This window comes from Rhinolophus sinicus, linkage group LG02 (genome assembly GCF_036562045.2).
Source record: "Rhinolophus sinicus isolate RSC01 linkage group LG02, ASM3656204v1, whole genome shotgun sequence".
NCBI lineage: Eukaryota > Metazoa > Chordata > Mammalia > Chiroptera > Rhinolophidae > Rhinolophus > Rhinolophus sinicus.
This window is the reverse complement of record NC_133752.1, coordinates 65,050,521-65,069,438: the sequence shown is the minus strand read 5'-3', so window position 1 is coordinate 65,069,438 and position 18,918 is coordinate 65,050,521. Positions and strand designations below refer to the sequence as shown.

General features: G+C 32.4%; 1 protein-coding gene across 23 annotated transcripts in view; it reads left to right on the top strand.

Moving 5' to 3' along the window:
* ADGRL3 (adhesion G protein-coupled receptor L3) overlaps nucleotides 1–18,918 on the top strand; it is a 748,795-nt gene that overhangs the window by 272,656 nt on the left and 457,221 nt on the right. For 22 of the 23 annotated variants that reach the window (XM_019743744.2, XM_074324498.1, XM_074324499.1 and 19 more), the window contains one exon: nucleotides 16,120–16,323. The exons of the other annotated variant lie outside the window; for it this stretch is intronic. In XM_019743744.2, coding sequence (XP_019599303.2) covers nucleotides 16,120–16,323 — 204 coding nt within the window. The remainder of the gene's footprint in view (nucleotides 1–16,119; nucleotides 16,324–18,918) is intronic. 23 annotated transcript variants of the gene reach the window in all.

The following is an 18,918-nucleotide window of genomic DNA, read 5'->3' as shown; positions in this document are numbered from 1 at the left end:
TCGCAGGTCATCTAACTCTTTCATGTTCTTAGAACAGGCAGACTGGGCTTTGAAATCTGACAGACCTGAAATAAAATGTCAGCTCTGCCACATCCTAGCTCTGTAAACCAGTTAACAAATACCATTTATCATTCCACTATAAGCCATAAAACTGTGCTAAGCTGCTAAAAATATGGTAGTAAAATAAAAGATTCTTAATTCTTCCCTCAAGAGCCTGCAGTAACTTAAAAACTTACAAGCATCCTTTTCATTTGCAAGAGTAAAGATTTATTCTATGAAGAGTTATTTTAAGAATGAATAGACTACTATATGGATAGCTTCTAACATAGTGTGTGGCATTTGGTAAACGTTTATTAAATTAGATTTTTCTACCCCTAACTTCCTTGAAAGAGACCTAAACACCGGATTGTTAGATAAGGAAGATGCATCATTATCCTTATTCTTGCACTGAGACTCGAAATAAATATTTTTCTACTTAAACCTCACTATTCAAGTTTTGCCATAAATTTCTTAATGCTAGTATCTAAACAAAATTATTATTAAACCAATATGTATGAAGGCTTAGTATATAATTGTCAGTATATAATAATATAATTATAGTATAAAATTGTCAGTGATGCAGGCATTAATTGTCAGTGGTGATGGTATGTATGGTAGTACGTAATTGTGATGCATTTTTGCATGATCTATACAAGGATAAGTAGAAACTAAGCAAAATAATTAATTCTGAATAATGTTTACATTAGTTGAATAATCACCGCATCATCCTAGAAAGTCAGGCCAATATTTATATAGAGAAACAAAATTAATCAGTATGTCCACATTGTGTATATATGCAATTCTTTTAAATTAGGAAATGTCAGTAGTTCCATGTTTATCTGTCCATATTCGATGTCTCTGTGTCCCTCTGTATTTCTCTTTCTGTTTTCCATGACTGTGCCCCCTTCCTGTACAGCCATATAACCCTTATCTATAATGAAATAAAACCTGGCAGAAGCAAAGAGAAGTAACCACAGCAGATGGCCAGTTCTTTGCTGCTATCTAATGTAGTGTTGCATGAGATAAAGGATTTTTTCTTTTGTTCTAATGGTGTGGTTGGAAACAAGGGGAAATAATAGAATCGGAGAACAATAATCCAATGATAACATGGGCACTTAGGGCTCATGCTGATTGGCAGTAAAGGAAAACCAAGGTTCAATGTGGGCCCTGGGCTAGGAGATCTGGTCCTGCGTGTGACTTCACCCAAGCCACAGGGACTGGGAGTTGAGAAAAAGTGATTGGGGTGCTCAGATAATGTAAAATGTATCTCATCTTAATTAAACTGGACTTATAAACTGTGTTACTATTGAAAAGATAGAAAACAGGATCATTGGAGCTTTCTATGGGTAAAGGGAAAACATGTTTTTCATAGTACATTTGCATAAAAATTGAGTTTAAAAAATTTATCTATAACCACCATATACATACCTTTTTTCTGCAAGTATATTTTTTGTTGTTTAAAGTTACACGTGCATTTATATATTCATGGACTTTAAAAGCTGACCTGCTTTTTTGTTGTGTTTGAGAAGTTAATTATAATGAATAGTTATTAGCAGGGACAAAATGATGATCAGATGCATATAGTTTTAGTACTATATGTTTTTATTAATTTGAATTTTATTATTAATCTATTTGGCAGTTATAATACTATTTAATGTGTCAGTGGTTTAAACTAATATATGTGTGTGTGTGTGTGTGTGTGTGTGTGTATATATATATATATATATATATATATATATATATATATATATATATATATATAACTTCCAGTAAGATGTGAAGCTTGAGAAAGTACAGGATTATATTTAACTACAGAACATCTTACCATATAATTCTTTTTATGCAGTCAGGTTTTATTAAGTGTGAAAAAGTCAGGTTGACTTCTCAGCTCTGCTTAACTTTGTTATTTTTAGAAATCAATCATCCTTGAAATGTTTATAATGTTTGCCTGCCTAGGTAATTTGTGAGATTCGTAGTAATATCACTGTTTTAATGGTCAAATATGTTATACAGAAAAATCTGTGTCATGGCCTGATTTATGAGGTTACTGTGAATACATCCAACATCATCTCCATTTGCCATTTAGGGCTGAATTTCAAAATGTATATTCTGTAAGTTAACTATGTAGTCTCTGCTATCACAGTGTAAACTACAGATACGCATATCTGATAGTGTTCCTTTGGAAGAATGTGTTTAGAGAGCATCCCTATACACTTGATATGCAGGTTATCACCTAGAAGAAAAGTTTCTTTTGCCTTCACACTTGCAGAACATGTTATATGTGAATTTTATTGTAGTGATACTCAAGAGTAATATGTATACCTTGAGAGTAAAATAGCATTTTCGTATTTTCAAATTTTATATATTGTGCCTACTTGGGGTGGTTAAGATAGTACCTTATTTTTTATATTTCTTGCACTTGGGGTGAACTGTGATTGCAATAGGGTAGTCATGGACTTGATGTTGAATGAATTTTAAAATACTGGATGTGTAATATATAAATACATAGGTACTTATCTGTTTTCTTCCTTTTTAGATTGCTATTTACTTTCATTCTCAGTGTAAGGGTAGTGTTCTTAGATTTATAATTCCATGTAAGGATCCATAGTACATTTTTTATGCCTTTATTTCCTCCATTCTGATTAGGAAATGATTCCTTACTGACCAGTCAAATATTGAAATGAATAGGAAAGAGTCTCATTAATTTGTCATGGAAATAAGCGACTACATATTATATTAAGCTCTGTTTTAATTTGACAGGTTAGAAAAAAGCCCTTTTGAAAATTAGAGTTAATTAATTCTCTACCTTTTCAGGTTTTTAATTGATAAATTGAAAATAAACTCTTATGTTTTCATTTTATTTGAATCTATATTTCCCCTATATTTTCATAATAGCATTAGTTTCTTTACATATAGGAAATTGTCTTGCTATCAGAAAAAAATCTATCATATACGAAAATATTTGATCAAATTGGCTAGTTAAGGATTTGCAAGAGAAATATGCTAGTTGTACTTTTAAAAGTAATAGATACAGATCTTTGTACAAAAATGGTCCCTCACAGTGACATTTGATAATCCTTTCATATTTATTTCATCGACACAAATTACAGTTTGTGGTAATTTGAATGTCCGGAAGTCAAGTTTTTAGCTTGCTGGTAAAGTATAAGAACATAGTCTCATATAATCCTTTTTCATTACGAGTGTCACCTATTTATTGCCAAAGTAATTCTCCTCATAGAAATTTAAATCAGAGAGCAAAAATCTAATAGTCCTATGACCCAGTGATATAATTAGTATTAATGTGTGTTAGATTTTTTTTCCTGCTGTCTTGTATTTGTTCACATATTTTCCTGAAAATAGAACAATGTTAGAAATAAAATTTATCTTTCATTTTGATTTAACCTTAAAATCTGGACACTTTTACGCTTTCCATAAAATTATTCAAATTGTATCATATGAAGGAACCATTGCTTATCTAACCATAATGGTGATGGTCTAACACTGACTGTCAATGACATGTTATCATTACATATATAAGGGAACATGCTTGTATATAAAATTTGACTATACTTCTGTACCCCTAGAAAAAAATCTCTTGAGATATAGAAAGTAAAAGTGATTCCTTTTTAGGTTAATTAACAACTGTCTTAAATGAATGGTAATAAATGATTAATATGACCTTACTTGTTATTACCACAATCTCTTTAAAACAATTGCAAAAGCCTTGGCTAATACAATAATGAACAAAACATAAATAAGAATAGTAAAATGCAAATGTTAAGATATAATTATTCTTTGAAGGTGTATAATGATGTACATATTCAGTAGATTCAAGACATAAAAAGTTTCTTAGAATAAATGAGATCACTCTGAGTTCAGATATATGATTCACACATACATATTGTATGCAACTAAGTAACTCTCACATTTCATTGCTGATTTGAGTCAAAACAACAATGAAATGCTTGAGTTGCTTAGGAAATATCAGAGCAGAATATGTATGGAATCTGTAAGAAGAAAACACTGAAGCTTTACTTGTGGTTATGAAAGAAGATATGAAGTATACCATGTTCCTGGATGAAAAGACTGACAGCAAAATTGACAAATGTTTCCAAATTAATTTCTATAGATTTTTACACAACTGCATTCACAGTACCAATTTAAGCTTTTCTGTGTCGAAATTCAACAAAAATATTCTAAAGTATGTATTGAATATTAAACAATAGAAAAGTTAACAGCAATGAAAAGAGTAATAGGAAGACACTTGCCCAGTCAATCATAAAATATATATTATAAAAATACAATAATTAAAGAAAATCTCTAAATTAAGCAAATTGATTCATTGTAAAAATGAGATCTCTAAAACAACTCTAGTTTATTTATATGTGTTGCAGTGTCTTACCGATGACTCCTCAGAAAAGCAAATCTCCAATACATGGATTAGTTAAAATGGGATTAAATCAATTGTGTGTGTGTATGTGTGTTTCATATTATATGTTATGAATCTTCTAGAGGAAGACTTCTTTAAGTTACCTACCTTAATCTCCATTTTTGAACAGTGTATTACATTGGATAAACTAGTCGGTAGTTGCAGTAGATTCCAAAATTAAGAATGGCTTCCAGAGAATATTTTCTTGTTCATCAAACATCCAAGGTAGATAGGTGTTTCTTGTTAGAGTGTGTTGTAGGGAGTGGTGGTAGGGGTGTGGATGTCATTCTGTTGCTCTTAACAGTTATTCACAGATCTAGTCAAATGGCATGAGGCTTCCAAAGTCATTCTGAGGGTCATTGCCATTCTAGTCCTCAGGAAGGAAGAACAAGAATGTGTAGATTTTAATGGAGAGTTTTCATGGATATGCTTGGAAGTAGTGCATGTCACTTCTTCCATTTCTATTTAATAAAACCCTGCCTAATAGCCACACCTATAAAGGATTCTGAAAAGTGGAGTCCTCTTGTGATAAAGGGAAAAAATGTTTATAAAAGATACAATGCAGCTCAAAATATGTTCTAATGCACAATATATTTATACTGTATAAATGGAATTTTTGCAGCTTTATTGAGATATATTTAGTATACCATAAAACTCATCCTTTTAACGTGTATAGTTCAGTGGATGCACAGTTGTGCAATGATCACCACAATCAATTTTAAAATGTTATTAGTCCTCCAAAAAGAAACCCCCATACCCATTAGTAGTCACAACAGGTTCCCCCACTGGCCCCCCAAGTCCCTGGCAACCACTAATCTACTTTATGTCTCTATGAATTTGCTTATTCTGGACATTTTGTCTAAATGGAATCACACAATCTTTGATCTTTTGTGATTTCCTTCTTTCACTTAACATAGAATTTATGCATATCATTGCATGTACCAATATTTGAATATTTTTAGTGACAAATAATATTCCATTGTATGAATAAACCATATTATATTTATAAGTAGATGGAAATTTGGATTATTTCTACTTTTTGGGTATTCTGCATAATGCTGTTATGAAAATTCATATACAAGTTTTTGTTTGTTTGTTTTGTTTTAAGATTGTATTGGGGAAGGGGAACAGTACTTTATACAGGACTTTATTGGGGAACAGTGTGTACTTCCCGGACTTTTTTTTTTTCCAAGTCAAGTTGTTGTCCTTTCAATCTTAGTTGTAGAGGGCGCAGCTCAGCTCCAGGTCCAGTTGCCGTTGCTAGTTGCAGGGGGTGCAGCCCAATATCCCTTGCGGGAGTCATGGAAATGAACCAGCAGCTTTGTGGTTGGGAGCCCACTCGCCCATGTGGGAATCGAACCGGCAGCCTTCGGAGTTAGGAGCAGGGAGCTCCAGCTGCCTGAGCCACCGGGCTGGCCCCCATATACAAGTTTTTGTGTGGACATATTTTCACTTTTCTTCGGTATACATCTTGGACTGGAATTGCTGAATCACATAATTCTATGTTTAGCATTTTGAAGAATTGCTAAACATTTTCCAGAGTGGTTGCACAGTTATACATTCTAAACAGTAGAATAAGGGTTCTCATTTTTCAACATCCTTACCCAGACTTATTGTCTTTTTTATTTTAACCATCCTAGTCAAGATGAAATAGTATCTCCTGGTTTTGTTTTGCATTTCTCTAATGCATAATGATATCAAGCTTCTTTTCATGTACGCATTGGCCATTTATATATCTTACTTAAAGAAATATTACTTAATCAGTTCTTAATTTTTAATTTTTTTATTGAGTTCCAAGTATTCTCTCTAGCATAAATATATTTTAGAAAAAACTAGAAGATAAAGTGTTTTCCCCAAAATAAGACTAACCGGAAAATAAGACCTAACAGTAGCATGACTTTTCAGGATGACATTCCCTGTACATAATCCCTAATGCGTCTTTTGGAGCAAAAATTAATATAAGGCCCACTCTTATTTTCGGGGAAACACGGTATTAGGATACATTTAGATGTAAGAGTTCTTTAGACTGCATATTCTAAGGAAGGTTTTTTGCTTGGATTTGCTCACTTAAATCTCATATATTTTACATTCACTTTGAAATTATATACCATTTTCCTAGTCTCATGCCACCTTCCCTTTTTCTTACACATTTGATTTCTGAAAGTAGTTCAGGAATTCATGTTTTTATTATGGTGACAGAAATTCGTATTTGACAATGATTGAAACTTCACTCTGATATGTGAAGTGTATAGCAGTGACATATATACAAAAACAAGGTAATTCATTGGGTTCTACTAAAGCTTAAAAGTATTCCTCCCTAAGAAAATTATAAAGAACGTTGAGTTTTAATCATGGTGGCCAAAAAGTTTCTATTTTTATTCTAGTTTGAATTCTTGTCCTTCCAGATTTTGGAAGTCCTCTTAGTTATATTTTTTGTGTCTTTGCTCAAATTATATTATAAATATTGAGTCTTTAATTTTTTTCCATAGTCTCCTTTTCTTTAATATGTTCTGCAAACTACTGGATACCTTTTGCTTCATCTCAAGAAAATGATGCAATCCATTACATCTGTCTATCAAACTTACATATTGTATATTAGTACCACTCACATTGCATCTATAAACAAACAAACAAACAAACATGAGAATCAGAAGAGAACATGAGGTTTTATATGGCCAGAACCCTAGCAAACTTGCCCTATTTCGGGCAAGTGGGTTCATTCGAAATACTACTATTTGGGAACAAAAGTTTACAAGGAAGCTAAATAAAGATTTTACATAATTTACAAATGATGACACAGAAGAGCTTCTGCAGTTTTACGAAACCGCAAGTGGAGGAAGATGTCAGCATATATAGGAAGTCATATTTACATGAATCCAGGAAACTGAAGTTGACAATATTGTCTAATCAAAGATGGTTGAAAATCCTAATTAGCATGGTCCTGTGGAATGAAAAAAAAGATCTGAAGCCTTAGAGTCTAATTCCAATTCTGTGGCTTCTAAGACACATGACCTTAACCAATTTGATTCACAGTTTCCTTATTTGTTAAAGGGGTAATTAGGCCTATCTTATAATAGGGTGAGGATTAAGCACAATAATGTATAGAAAGGCCCTCCCACAAAGCCTTACATGTTTAATCCTGGAAGAATATGTTCATTAAATCATACCTTTGAAATTAGAACTAAAAAACAAGTGACTTGGATAGTAAGCAAAATTTAAAATACAACACCATGTTGGGGTCACTTACTTTACATAGAATTTTTCAAAGACTGCATTGTATATTCTTAATCCCCAAATGGGACAGTTTCTCTAATTATGAGCCTACACATTTGTATACACATTCCATCATTATATTCAGGGCTCACCCACTGGACTGTAACTAAGTTTTTAATGAGTTACTAATGAGCATCTTAAGCTTACATCAGCATTAAAAAAAATGTTAAAAGAGTGTTGAAAAGCTATTCTGAGTAAAAGCCTGTGCTTTTAATTAGACTATAAGCCTAATAAAATTTCTGTCTTCACTATTCATCCCAGGTTTGAAGACATTGAATACTGAGTGATAGATATAGTTTACTTTGGTTTTATTAGTGTAATGTGAAGTTAAAGGGAATAAACACATGGAGCTGAATTTGAGAAATCGTTGTTTTGATTAAATGAAAAGATGAAAATAATATGAGAAATCAAAATAGCATTTTACAATGATTATTTTGTTGAACTCAGATGATTTTAAAACAGATTAATTTTGATATTGCATTAGAGAATAATAGATGACATGAGGGGGAAAAATCCAGATATATTTAGATCATATCCATAAAACAAACAAACAAAAAACTGTATTTATAAAAAGAATGGACAGTCAGCTTTCAAACATTACTGCTCTCCAAGCTGTTAAAGAAACCATGAAAATAGTAATTCTAGACCCCACCTGAATTAGATGAGGACTATTCTGTATCTCTTGCTGCAAATCAACAATGGTGGTGACTCTTTAGCAATGATTTTTTGTTTTCCTTTTGATAATTATATTGGTGAACTTGCAAACCTTAAGGGCACATGATTTAATAATGAAGACAGATGATACATAAAATTCAAAGCAAGCTGGTATGATGCTCTCCCTCCAGGAAATACTACACATTTGCTTATAAAGAAGCCTTTTAGATTAGTCACAATAGCTCAGGACAGTTGGAATAGCCTTGATAGCCCAAATGTTTTATAGGATACTGGCTGTTGTTAGGAGGCAAGCTTGATGTCTTGCCTCTGCACAGACATAAAAAACCACAATGTCGATTTTTAAAAGTGGGTGTCCAATAATAATCACACTGTGTGTATGTACTACCAACGTAATGTAATAGATCATTTTGACATGTGAGCCTGTTAACACATCTGCTTTCTTGTTAACCAGCATTTCGCATTCTGTTTTGTATGTGTATTGAGGAGGGAGTGGAGGTAGTAACCTCTCACTACCAGAAAAAAAAGATTAAAAGTTTGCATTCTTCTCAAATATCTTCAGAGGTATCCATTTATAATTAACTTAGGATAGGGAGAACGCACTAACAAGACAGATATCTGTCAAAATGTTTTTTTTTTGTTTTTGTTTTTTTTTGTTGTTGTTTTTTACCATTGTTTCCCACACATCAAGTATACTTAGCAGTGTGATTAAAGAAAAGTACCTTGTTACTGTAGTTATACAGATTTTTAAAGAAATGTTTTACTTTACAAAATTCTGAAAGCACAACTTCCCATACCATTAAAATTTAGAGGGGAGTAAAGGAAAGGAAATTGAAAAAAAGTCAGTATTCTCCAATTAATAAATTCTAGAATTTTATTTGTGTTACCATGAATTTAAATCTGATTATGTTATGTTTACAAATATGGAGGTATTTTTATTTAGAATAGAAAAACTTATTTATCATTTCTTTGATGAATATGATGTGTAATATGCATTTTGTTTAAGTTGGATTACAGTAATATCTTTGTCAGATTTATATCACATAACAGAAACTTTGCTCTCTGCTCACTCATTTTCACAAATGGTTGAGGCATTTTCATCAAAATATTACAGTGTAAGCCACTGATACATTGAATAGTCCAGGATTTTCCCCACTGTTTTTGAGACATGGGAGATGCCAGACTTGAAAGCCAATTAAAAGTAAAGTTTAAATTTTTTTTTTTCATGTTTTTAACACTAGGAATTAAGGTTCCTTTTAGCTTTATTCAGAGCCAAGTATTTGACTTCCACTATTCTCAGAATGTCTTTTACAACTTTTATAATTTGATTGTTCAGTTTTCTGTTGAATGAAAGTTTAGACAAAATATGTTTATTTTACTACAATAAGCTTTTCGTAGAAAAGAAGAGTGAAGAACCTAGCTTGAGGGGAAAATTGCTTACTCACATAGGGTATACTGACACTTCATGAAACCAGTCTAGTGAATGTGTCTGTTGAATTAAACTGAATAATATCCAGGTATACTATGAACATTGCTTCATAATGCACAGGTGGACTATTAATAGCTCCTGATACATTTTCTTGTAAGACCCAGAATTGAAACAGATTTTTCTCACTGTTAGAATCTCCACATTATAATTTCTACCTGGTGGCATCCTTACTCAGGTGCTTAAAGGAACTTTTATGACTATTGTTTCAGATTACTACCCAGCCTATAAAGAAATTATGCAGCTGTCACAAACACCTTAGGGAGAAGTCAGGAAAGATGTAATCTTTTAATATGGGCAAAATGAAGGTGCTAGGGGAAAGGTAGAGCCTTTCAGGTATGCATAAGAAAGCAGGATTGGGAAATGTACCTTTACTCATTAGAAAATAATTGGAAGTAATAGTCTCTTTCTCCCCCCTTTCTGTTCCCTCTCATATATATATATGAGATTTTATAAAATCTGAGGTTGGATTAGACCTGCCCTATCAATCAACTGTTTGTTGTTATAAGTATTTCAATATAGCATTTACATAGCACTTTGCAGTTAGCTGAACACTTCTACACAGAATAGCTCAGTGAATACATAGTGAGTCATAGATAGTAGTATCAGTAATTTTAAGTGAAAAAATAGACTCAGAGACTCAGAGCCATTAATCTAATGATGCAATAACATTTAAAATAGTTGTTAGAAAAGAAACTCAAATTGAAATCTCTGAACCATCTTGTAAAAGCTTCTTCCAAAGGTATTTTAATAACCGACAGAGCATTTGCCTTATTTTGTAGATCTATAATATAAATTAGAAACAAACGAACCTAAACAACCTATAGAAATTACAAAACAAAACATGTAAAATTTATAAAGTTTTATTTAAGGAAAAAAAGCAATATTGTATTTGCTTAACCGTAGAAATAAAAAAACAAAAACAAATTTAAATTATTAAAAGTTTTAAATTTTAACTTAAAGGTAGATGTAAAATTTTAGATTTTATTATAGAATGGAAAGGAACTAGTGTGAAATTTGATGCTGATTATATACATACTGAACAGCTTAGGACAATTATAGAAAGAGTGATATTTGGATAGCCTGAGCAGTAGGGGAAAAGGTTTCCTGCTAGGAAGGATAATTTGAACAAAAGTACATATAGGTGGATAGGTATTTAATCCAAGAGATAATAGTGAAGGTAAAATTGGACATGTCAGTTAGGTCATAGCTGTCATTATAAGTACATTTTAAACTCCGTATGGCTTATAATTAGCTAATTACTAAAAAGATATAGTAAAAATATTACCCTGACACACAAAAAGAAATGACTTGTGAGAAACATTCTTAGTTTATGAAAGTTAAATTACTTGAAACTCTAATAAGCATATTCTGGTGATATTTTGTTGTTAGCATTTCTCTCACTTTAGAAATACCTTAGTACTGCAGACCATTGTTTTGTCTAGATTACAAGCTCGCTATTATGATCAATAAATGTTTGGAGGAAGAAGCTAAATAATTGACTGAGTTATATAGCTACTCATCTAAGGAGAACAAGGAAACAGAAACAGTTGAAATTGGTTAGAAGCAATGCTTACTTAGTATTTTTTAAATTACTATTTATAAATCAATATTGATATCTGAAAGTATATACGAGAAACCTGTTATTTCGATACTTATTTCCATTATAAGCTCCATAGAAAAATATAAATTTCATTACTACCATTATAAATACTTTACCTCTTACTTGCTTAATATTTTTCCTTTTCTTCTTGCCTCATGTTTATCTACAACCAATATTCAAGAACTTGAATGCTGTGATGCCCTTTGATTTTGGAGACTATATATAAGCATGGGGAAACATTTTGATCATTTCAGTAGATTATGAAATATTAATTTTCAGATTGCTTGCTTGCCCACTATGAAAGCAGAATCAAAGTGTTGAAATGGTAAAAAAACAAAACAAAATCTGAATATGAAGATTATGTGGCCAATTTGATTATGGCAATAATTTACATTACTTATGAATATTAAATATCCATTATTCAAGCAATTCAAAGTTTTAAAAAACAGTAAACCCCTCTTTGAAAAATGAAGTATTGATTAGCTATTCAATTTTCCAGTTTTTTGGGTTTTCTTTGAGAAATAATTGGCATATATCACCATATATATTTAAGGCACACATGATGGTTTTGTGGTTTGATTTGCATATATTGTGAAATGATTACCACAGTAGATTCAGCTAACATCCATCTTCTCTTATAGAAACAATAAAAAGAAAAGAAAGAAGAAACATAAACAGGAAAAAAATTATCTTTGTGATGAGAACTTTAGTATTTACGCTTTTAACAACTTTCCTGTGTGAGCTATAGTCATCATGTTGTACTTTACATTCCTAGTACTTATTTATCTGAAAACTGGAAGTTTGTCCCTTTCAACCACCTTTCTCTAATTCCTCCTTACCCCTACCCCTCTGCCTCTGGTAATCACAGTGTGGTCTCTTCTTTTATGAGTTTTTATTTGTTTGTTTGTTTGTTTTTAATGGATTTCACATGTAAGTGAGATGATTCTTACTTATCTATCACTGTCTGACTTATTTCACTTAACATAATGTCTTCAGAGTCCATCCATGTTATTGCAAGTGGTAAGATTTGCTAATTTTTTTATGGGTGGATAATATTCCATTGTATATATCTCTTTTTGATATCTTTTTGAGCGAGTGTTTTTATTTCCTTTGGATATATTCTCAGAAGTGGAATTGCTAGATCATATGGTAGTTCTATTTTTAATTTTTTGAGGATCCTCCATACTGTTTCCATAGTTGTTATACCAATTTATATTCCCATCAACAGTGTATGAAGGTTCCCTTTTCTCCACATCCATGCCAGCATTTGTTATTTCTTGCCTTTTTGATAATGGCCATTGTTACAAACACAAGGTGATATCTCATTTTGTATTTTGTTTGTTTGTTTGTTTGTTTTTGCTATTGAGTTGTATGAGTTCTTTATACGTTTTGGATATTAATGCCTTATCAGACATTGTTTGCAAATATCTTCTCCTATTCCTTAGGGTGTTTTTTCACTTCATTGATTGTTTCTTATGCACTTCAAAAAGCTTGTTAGTTTGATGTAGTCCTACTTGTTTATTTTTAATTTTTTTGCTTGTGCATTAGTTGTGACATCCAAAAAAAAAAAAAAAATATATATATATCTTTAAGACCATGTTAGGAGCTTTATTGCTATGGTTTCTTCTAGGAGTTTTATGGATTCACATCTTACATTTAAGACTTTAATCTATTTTGTGTTCGTTTTTGTGAGTAATATGAGAAATGGGTCCAGTTTCATTCTTTTGGATGTAAATATCCAATTATCCCAGCACCATTAAAGAAACTGTCTTTTTTTCCCAGTGAGTATTCTTGGCTCCCTTGTCAAAAATAATTGACCATATATTTCTGGTCTCTCTATTCTGTTCCATTGGTATAGTTGTCTTGATGCCAGTACCTTCTCCATGTAGGCAGTGTAACTGACCTTCCACTTTTTCTGCCAGTGATGGTGACTCTGGGATCTTTTTATAGATGATGAATTTAAAGGAGAGTCTAATCTGTAGACACATAAGATATTCTTGCTTCATAGAACACGTTGATGTCTAATTTCCTTCAACTCAAGGGTCAAGTCTACTTAATTTCCTGGTATTTTTTATTCCTCAGTCTCACTCCATAAAATCATTTTATTCTCTGATCCATACCTACTTTTTCTAGATACCTAGACCTTGAGCATGTTCTTATTTCTTGTTTAAACTGAGATTCTTTCATTTACTACAGACACTGATATATTTTTCAGCTGATGGTGATTCTACTCTATATGCATTTTAAATCCATTGTCATTATCTGCCTACTCTAGAAATTAGCTGTAACTGAAATAATTGATCTCTAGTTCAGTAGAGATCACTATTCCCATTTTCCCCTCTCCTGCCCTGTTCTTCTTTTCCAGGAGATTTAGATAGTATCTGAAACAGATGTTTGATTGTCCCAAAACTAAACTCTTTATCCTGGTTTACAAAGCTTGTGATCAGAGTGTTGCTTAACTTTCTGATCTTATTTCAGACCATTCTTCTCCCAGCCCACTACACCCAGCTTCATTAACCAACACGCTATTTCTAGAACAGACCAAGCTGGTTCTAGCCTGAGGCCTTTGCAGCAGCCTTGAGTGCTCTTTACTCCTGATTTTTATATGACTAACAACTTGATATCTTAGTTTAAATTTCACTCCCGTAGATAAGTCTTCCATAAAAACCTAAAGTAAGTAGCTTTCACATATTACCATATTTAAACTTTCTATAGATTACTCATCTCTATCTAGTATTCAAAACATTTATCTATTTGCATATGTATGACTCCTACACCAGAATGGATGATTTATTAAAGTAAGTATGTGGTCTGTTTTGTTCACCAACATCTCCAGCACCTAATAAAGGATCTGGCATATAATGGAACTCAATAAGCATTTGTTTAATGAATGAATAAATAAGCACATGACTCATTATTCCAAATGTCCATATATGTTAACTTGGCTGAGGGTGAAATTTTTCAACTTTATTGTAACTGAAACTTGTAAGATAATATAGTTTTATAATATTTTGCTAATTTCCTTTCCTATATATAAAGATGTTAGGGAAAACATGGCTGTATGTATTAATGTGAAAGATAATTTAAAAATTGTCACATTACCATTTTGGCAATGAGGAGAAGGATATTTTAGAAATCGAAAAGATTAAAAGGATGTCACAGGATTTAAACATAAAAGGAAGCAATTACTTCGAGATTTTGATTTTAACAACTTTTTTTCATCTTAGAACTTGTTTCTTTCTTTGACATCTTTTTCATTCACACAAACTATCAAAATAATATTTAGATTACCTTTTGCCTAGATGTTTTAGTATTTATACATTATAATGAATATAAATAAAAATGTTTTAGTGTGATACCTTAGAGTCATAATCTAAACGTTCTCATTATAGATGGATTGATTGACAGATTTCTTAATATCATTTTTTTTGTTTTCTATAAGGGCTGTATTATTTCTTGTGATTTGGAACAAAACATGTTTTCATTATTTATTTGCAAATATTTTATATGTCACGAAATTGTAGCACCACTGTATAAACTTCCAGTATTAGAAAGATGATTATAAAATTTTCTTGCGTTATTGAATTTCTTAGTTTTTCTTCTGATTATTGCATGGTACCCATATACTATTAATATGTTTTAAAATATGCATGTTATAGTATGTTAAAAATAATTGTGTAAAGCAAAATCTTTCTCTTTGTAAAACCTTCCTTTCTTTAGTAGGAACATTTTCATTATCATTCCTGTTTATTACACTAGTTGTAATTAGTGTAGAGAAATGCGTATCTCATGTACCAATTCACCAGAAAAAAATCCTGTACTTAAACAGCTCTGTTTTTCATAGCATATAATGTATGACTGTTTTGTGAATTATTAAAAAAAGTCATGTGTGCAATTTTATTTTTTCATTATTGTCTTGGTCTTTCATATTTATTCATTTATGTACTATGTACCATTTGTCAGTAAAATCACTGTGTATATAAATGGCAAAAATGTTTGTATATCCTTTTCACCTTAATGTCCATCATAATCTTAATACAGTATCTTTCAAAAAATGTTAAATAACCTGAAACCTATAAATAAATATAAAATAATCCATGTCAGTGTAACAATATAACAAAACAAAAGTAATAAAATAAACCTCTCTGAAACTTTTTTTACCCAATACCTTATCAAGATTTTTGTGTGTAAATATTTAGTTCAGTAACCAATATTTTTTTACACTTATAGATATTACTGTCCATAATTTACATGAAATGCTGTAAATCGATAAAACTATAGATAATATTTATATTTTTCAGGTAGCTTTCTCTGCTTTCAATAATGTCTAATTTTCTAATCATTGTTAGGGATTAGGATGAAGTTTTCTGCTTCCTTAAGATTGTGCTTAACTAAGATAGTGTGTAACTAAAATAGTGTTTAATTACACAGTCCTAACTAGGACCAGGAGATATGATCTCCTCAGCTCCAGGGTTGTCTGAGTGGGGCTTGGGGTGGCTGGAGTCGGGGCCTATGGCCTGCAGCAGAGAGCAGCCTTGGGAATAGCCTCTTGCAAGGCTCCTCTGAGGCCTGCCTGAGCTGAGTGGAGTCTGATGGTGCGCCCTGCGGTCCCCGCAGGTGGCAAGCACAGTGAGCGACATCCGGACCTCGCTGCTCCACTGCGACATGCTGAGCGCAGCCCAGGAGGCGCTCTACCACCCAGACATCTTCTTCAGCAGCCAGCTGCAGAGCGTGCCACTGCTCATCGCAGACAAGGGCCCCGTGGAGCTACCAGAGGAGTTCGTGGTCCAGGTGTCCAAGGAGCCCAGATCACAGCCCAAGGTGCGGCCACCGGTAGGGAAGGAGGGTTTTGGGTGGCTGGGCAGGTGCTCCCGGGAGGCTCAGTCCTCGGCAGTGCCCTGTGTCTTTTCATGTTTCTATATTTTCTGCATCCACTCACTGTGGGTGATAATTTGCACTTAGCTGTATCCTTGCCAGTTGTTTAACAATGAATGCATGTCTGCATTAGAGCCTCGTTATTTTACAATGTCTCACTTTAAATTTCTGAATGAGTTTAAAATATCTTTGCATTATGACTGGAAATTTAAAATTACTTTTAGTGACAATTCAAGTCTTGTCAAATTTGAGTGGTTATAAAATACAAGTTTTATATTTCTCACCACCTACTTGTTGGAAAGAAAAATCTCACCAATGGAAACTACCAAAATTTTGAGGAGATTATGATGAAAACATCTTGGTTAGGAATTGTGTATAGTCATTTAAAGCATAAAATCTGATAGAAAAGTGATGGCTACAGAAAAATACCTAATTTTCTTACAAAAATGTTGGAAAGTACTTTGTGTATAATACTGTCTCTGCAGCTGTCAACTACAGTGAGTGACATCCAGCTCATGATACTCCAATGAGGTATATTATATAATATTTGCACAAAATTCAATACTATTCTTTACCCCAATACTTTATATTTTATTGTATCTTCACATAATATTTAGGCAACGTAACTTTTCTTTTTTCTCGTTAAACTCCATATAGGCACACTTTTATCTCCTTCAGAGAATATAATATGCTGTAATATAAAATTATATATTTATTTATAATCTATATCACATAATATTATATTATACTTATAATTTTCTTTGTGTGTCACACATGAAAAAGGTAGGAAGTGTTTGGCTGGTTGAATCATAAATATCAAGTATTGTCCCAAAACAGTCACACTCTTACCCTATAATTTCTTCAAGGAGGTATACGTACAAGAAATACTGGCAAAGAAACGTGAAATGCCACTATACGAGTTGAGCTTATCTTCCAAACCCCATTGCAGAATTCTTTGATAAAATAAGTCAGACTACTTTGTTTTGGTTCAGGGACTAAGGGAGATGCATCAAAAATCCATTTGAGATTCCAGAGACTTAAGAGAGTTAAACTTAACTCTTTGATTACTGCAGCCAATAGAAGATTAGGTGTGTGGGTAACTTGGCACTCACAGGGACTCTGTCCACTCAGTCACATCGCTCAGTCAATGACCTAGACTCTTTCCATTCACTTCCGCATTTCTTCCTTTTTGGTGATGATTAGGGTGGAGGGGTGTTGAGGGTCAGTGGTGTGTGAGTACATATACTTTCATAGAAGCATGTAGAATTGACTGCAATGTGTTCTGAAACTTTAAGGAAAATGTATATTAAGCATTTTGTAAGAACTTTACTTTTCACTTTTCTGCTTTCTGTTTTTCATTACCATTTCAAACCTGAAATTCTCTAAATTGGGTACAGTAATATTTTCCCCAGAATGTGCTTCAACTGTCACAAAGTTTTCATCGTGATATTGGCTTTTGATGTATATTAAAAAATAATATAAAATTAATACTAATTAATTTACTTCAGTGCATATACATTGACCACAATTTCTAGAATTAATGACGTAGAAATCTGGAAAGGAAGTTTAATTTTTGAGTAAATATTATAAATATTTAAATCAGCAACTAATACACACACTCACACACACACACACACACACACACACAGTCTCTCTCTCCCTGTTGCACGCACACAGTACCACACCATTCCCTGTTGGCAGTTGTGTCTCGTGACAAAAATTCAGCACATTCATCAGTTAGAATAGTTTTCTATAGAACTTTTACTAAAGAGTTGGCTGAATTTAATTGTCCCCCAAATTTTAAAGCTCAATAAAATTTTTCTATATTAATAGCTTTCACTTTTTGCCATTTATGTGGCAGGATGCAATGCAGAAATGGTTTATAAATTAGGTTCTATCAATTTATAAATGGGAAAAATATTTTCTGTTTTAGACAGAAATGAAAATGAGGATATAAGGCAACCTTCTCATGATCTTATAAATGGAGACTGAGATAAATGTCACGTGATTTATGGGCCCAGCCCACTTCCCCTACAGTCACTCTACTTAGCACAATGCCATGTGACTTAAAAGGAGCCAACAGAATTGTACTAATCTGTTATGATGAGGCAATACTTTTTCAACGTTGCTTTTGTGCAAAAGCAATTTTATCAGTGAGACACAAAGTAACTAACAGTTATCTTTTAGTGCTCCCTATAGGAAGAATAAAGAAAAATAAGTAGATATTACAAGGGCATAATCTTTCCTGATTTAGAAGATAGTGCATGCAGCGAGACTGCTTGGGCAGGTATTAAAAATGAAATTGAAACGAGACATACAACATTACTTTGAGATCTTCAAATTGAAAAGACATGGAAGAATGCAAACAAGAAAATATCAGTGGTCTCAGCTTTCTTCCTTTCCTCCCCTCCTCCACTTTTCTCAAAACAAAACAACGACCTGTTATAGAAACAAGATACTTTAAGATACAGAAAACTCAGAACTAAATATAAATAATAAAGATAGATATTAATGTAAGCTGATTGAAAAATAAAATTGATA